At 64.2% G+C, this 2,939-nt stretch overlaps 1 protein-coding gene across 1 annotated transcript in view; it reads right to left on the reverse strand.

Annotated features, from left to right (window-relative positions):
• Positions 1 to 2,933, reverse strand: part of OLFML2A (olfactomedin like 2A) — a 5,323-nt gene extending 2,390 nt beyond the window's left edge. Inside the window, 4 exon segments of the mRNA XM_017745642.1 lie at positions 1 to 217; positions 423 to 608; positions 713 to 820; positions 936 to 2,933. The exon segment at positions 1 to 217 is cut by the window's left edge and continues 6 nt beyond it. Coding sequence (XP_017601131.1) covers positions 1 to 217; positions 423 to 608; positions 713 to 820; positions 936 to 1,271 — 847 coding nt within the window. The 5' untranslated portion in view covers positions 1,272 to 2,933.
• Between the last annotated feature and the right edge of the window lie 6 nt (positions 2,934 to 2,939).

The raw sequence follows: 2,939 nt of genomic DNA on the forward strand, positions 1-2,939 counted from the left end.
TGTAGTACGTGATGCCTCGGACCACAGTCTGCTGGTGCGCCAGGGGCTTGGGCTTGGCCGTGGGCTGTGACCCCGCTCTGGCCTTGGTGTTCTCCTTTTTGGGCTTCTCAGGCTTCAGCGGCTTCTCCTTGGGCAGTCGGGGGCCTGCCCTGTCCCCCAGTGCCTTGCGGGTGCTGGGGTACCGTCCTGCCTCCTTCTCTCGGCCACCTGTTGTGTCCTGGGGGGCACAGCCTGGTCAGACCCACTTCCCTCCCATGCCCTCCTCTTCCCTGCTGCCACCGTGCCAGGCAGAGGGCACAGGCACCAGCCCAGGGGTTACCCCGATGTACCTGCCACAAGCCTGGGGCAGCTTGGCCCTGCGTGGCAGCACCCACTGTGCCTGCATGGGGCTGGGCCCCGGGGGTACCTGTGCCTTGGGGTACCTGTGCTTTGCTCTCCGGGACGGCAGCCGCATCCTTCTGCAGCAGCTGGTAGCCCAGGTTGGAGATCTCCTTCTTGATGCTGATCATGATGTCAGAGTAGTTCTCGTAGCGTTTCATCTGGTCGGTGAGGTGCTGGACGCTCTCCTTCATGAAGTCATTCTCCCTGCTCAGGTTGGTCTTGATGGTCTGCAGGAGAGGAGAGGCTGCAGCCCCATTCAGGGAGCTCACAGACGGCCCTGAGCCACCCAGTGGGGAGCACTGCGGGGATGGTGCTGCTGGAGCTCGCTCACCTCCTCCAGCGTGTTCATCTGGGCCACCACCTTGCTGATGTAGGAGTGCACCTTCATCAGGTCCATGCTGTACAGCGTTCCCTCGAGCAGATCCACCATGGACTGCAGCTGCAGAGGGGGCACAGGGACAGGGCCTGGGGTAAGGGCTGGGGCATGGGGCAGGGGCGCGGCTGCGCAGCGCAGGGAGAGGGTCTAGCCCCCAGTCCCACCACACCATAGATACCTTGAAGAGCTCAGGGGCCTGCTTCTTCAGCTTCTCCATCTTCCACTCATTCTCACAGGGGTTGAGTGAGGAGGGGGGTGCGGTGCAGGAGCACTTGCAGTCAGTCCCCGAGCTCACCGTCTCCACGGTGTAGAAATCCTCCACGCGCGCGCTGCCGTTCCTGACGCGGCTGCAGGCGTCTTTGCTGAGCGGCCGCAGGATGCACTTGCAGCGGCAGTCGGAGCCCTCTGAGGTCATCCGGACCTGGTCCACATCACCCAGAGCCTGCAGGACACGTGATGAGCCTGGTGTCCCAGCCGGGTGTCCCACAGGGCCTTGCCAGCCCCAGCAGACCATCACAGCCAACTCCCTCACTGGTGCTTGCCCAGAGATCTCCCACTGCCCCTGGGGCTCATGGTTGTGCCCCAAAGAGCGTGAGGCATTGCCTAGTCCAGAGCACCCTGTCCCACCACTCTGCACCCAGGCTGACCGCGACGAAGCCCAGGCAGCTGCTCATCCCTGCAGCCGCCAGTGTTTCGTGGCCCAGGTACTTCAGTCTCATTTCTGCGGCTGTTTCTCAGCCTCCAGCAAGACCTCAGTGAGCAGGGATGGTGGCAAGAACACCCAGCAGCGCCTCTGTGCCCCCACACCACGGCTCCAAGCCCACACAGGGTTCGTTGTTTGTGGTGACATGCAGCCACCTCGGGGTGAGCTCGGCCCCTCAGTCTGCCGCGATGGCCCGAGGCACACGTTCAAGGACTCCCTTGTTTCCACACATGGCCCTGACTCACGCTACAGAGCCCAGGGTGCTTTTCGGCTGGTTTAGCCCAGTTCTCCCATTGTGCTCAGGAACAGGGGAAGCAGTCCCTCTCACCCCCTGCCACCGGCTGTGCACCCGCGGGGGCCGCCTGGGCTGGCAGGAGCACGGCCAGGCTGCTCTGGCCGTCCCACGAGCGGAGATGCGCCTGCTCCGAGCACCCGGGAGGGTGGGAGAACAGGGAGAGGCAGTGCAGTGACCCCGGAGGGAGAGGGCTCTGCCCACAGGGACTCTGACTCATCCTGGGAAACAGAACGGTGGCAGAGCTGGGAAACAAGTTGAGCTCTGGCTCCCGGTCCTCCCCGGACCACAGTGGAGCACAGTGCGGCGTGGGAAAGGGCAGAGGCCCGTGGGGTCCGTGTCCTGCCTGCAGGCAGCGCCCATGGCCACACAGGGACCCTCCTCCCTGCGCTGGTGGCACCGGGGTAGTGGCTCTCCCTGAGCCGGGCGCGGACCCCCAGCTCCCCACAGCTCCCCACAGCCCACACGGGCCAGGGGTTCCTCCCCTTTCTGAAGGGCTGCAAAACTTCACACGTTTTGGGTTTCAAAAAAACCTCTTTCGTTCAAAGGGAAACCAGGTCCTGCTGGCTGAAGGAAAACACCAGGAAGCCAAAGGGCTGTAAATTGAGCAGAATCTAATCAAGCTCTCAGCAGGGAGCGGGGCAAGGACGCCCTCCCCAAACACCACCTCGCCAGGCTCGAACGTCCCCGGGCCCCCTGACCTCCCCCACGGCCACGCCGGCACTTGTGCAAACAGGCAGGACAATTCACAGCCCGGCCGCGAGCTGCCGGCCCCTCTGCACACACCCAGCAGCTCCCGGGCCCGGAATGGGCTGTCCTGGCCACCAGCAATGTCCATCCGTGTCCAGGCGCTGCCTGAGCTCCTGGTGCACTCACACATCCCTGTGGGAATCCCATGTGAGATCCTGGCGTGCCCCACTGGAGTCCCACTTAAGTTCCAAGCTGGGGTTCCCCGTTCCTGCCAGCACCCAGAGCACCAGGACCGGTGAAGGTGCCACTGCTGCAGCACAGCCCGGCACATGCTGTGACCCCACCTGCTCCCGGCACCTTCTGCAGGGCAGGGCTGCAGCTGCCTGTGCTGGAAGCTCATCCCTGAGGGAGCAGGTGATCCTGGGCTGTGCATCCCCTCCCTCGGCCCTGGCACGCTGTGGTGAGCAGGCAGGTGTCCAGAGCCACCAACTCACCGG

The sequence above is a fragment of the Corvus brachyrhynchos genome, unplaced genomic scaffold (genome assembly GCF_000691975.1).
Source record: "Corvus brachyrhynchos isolate BGI_N302 unplaced genomic scaffold, ASM69197v1 scaffold59, whole genome shotgun sequence".
Lineage (NCBI taxonomy): Eukaryota > Metazoa > Chordata > Aves > Passeriformes > Corvidae > Corvus > Corvus brachyrhynchos.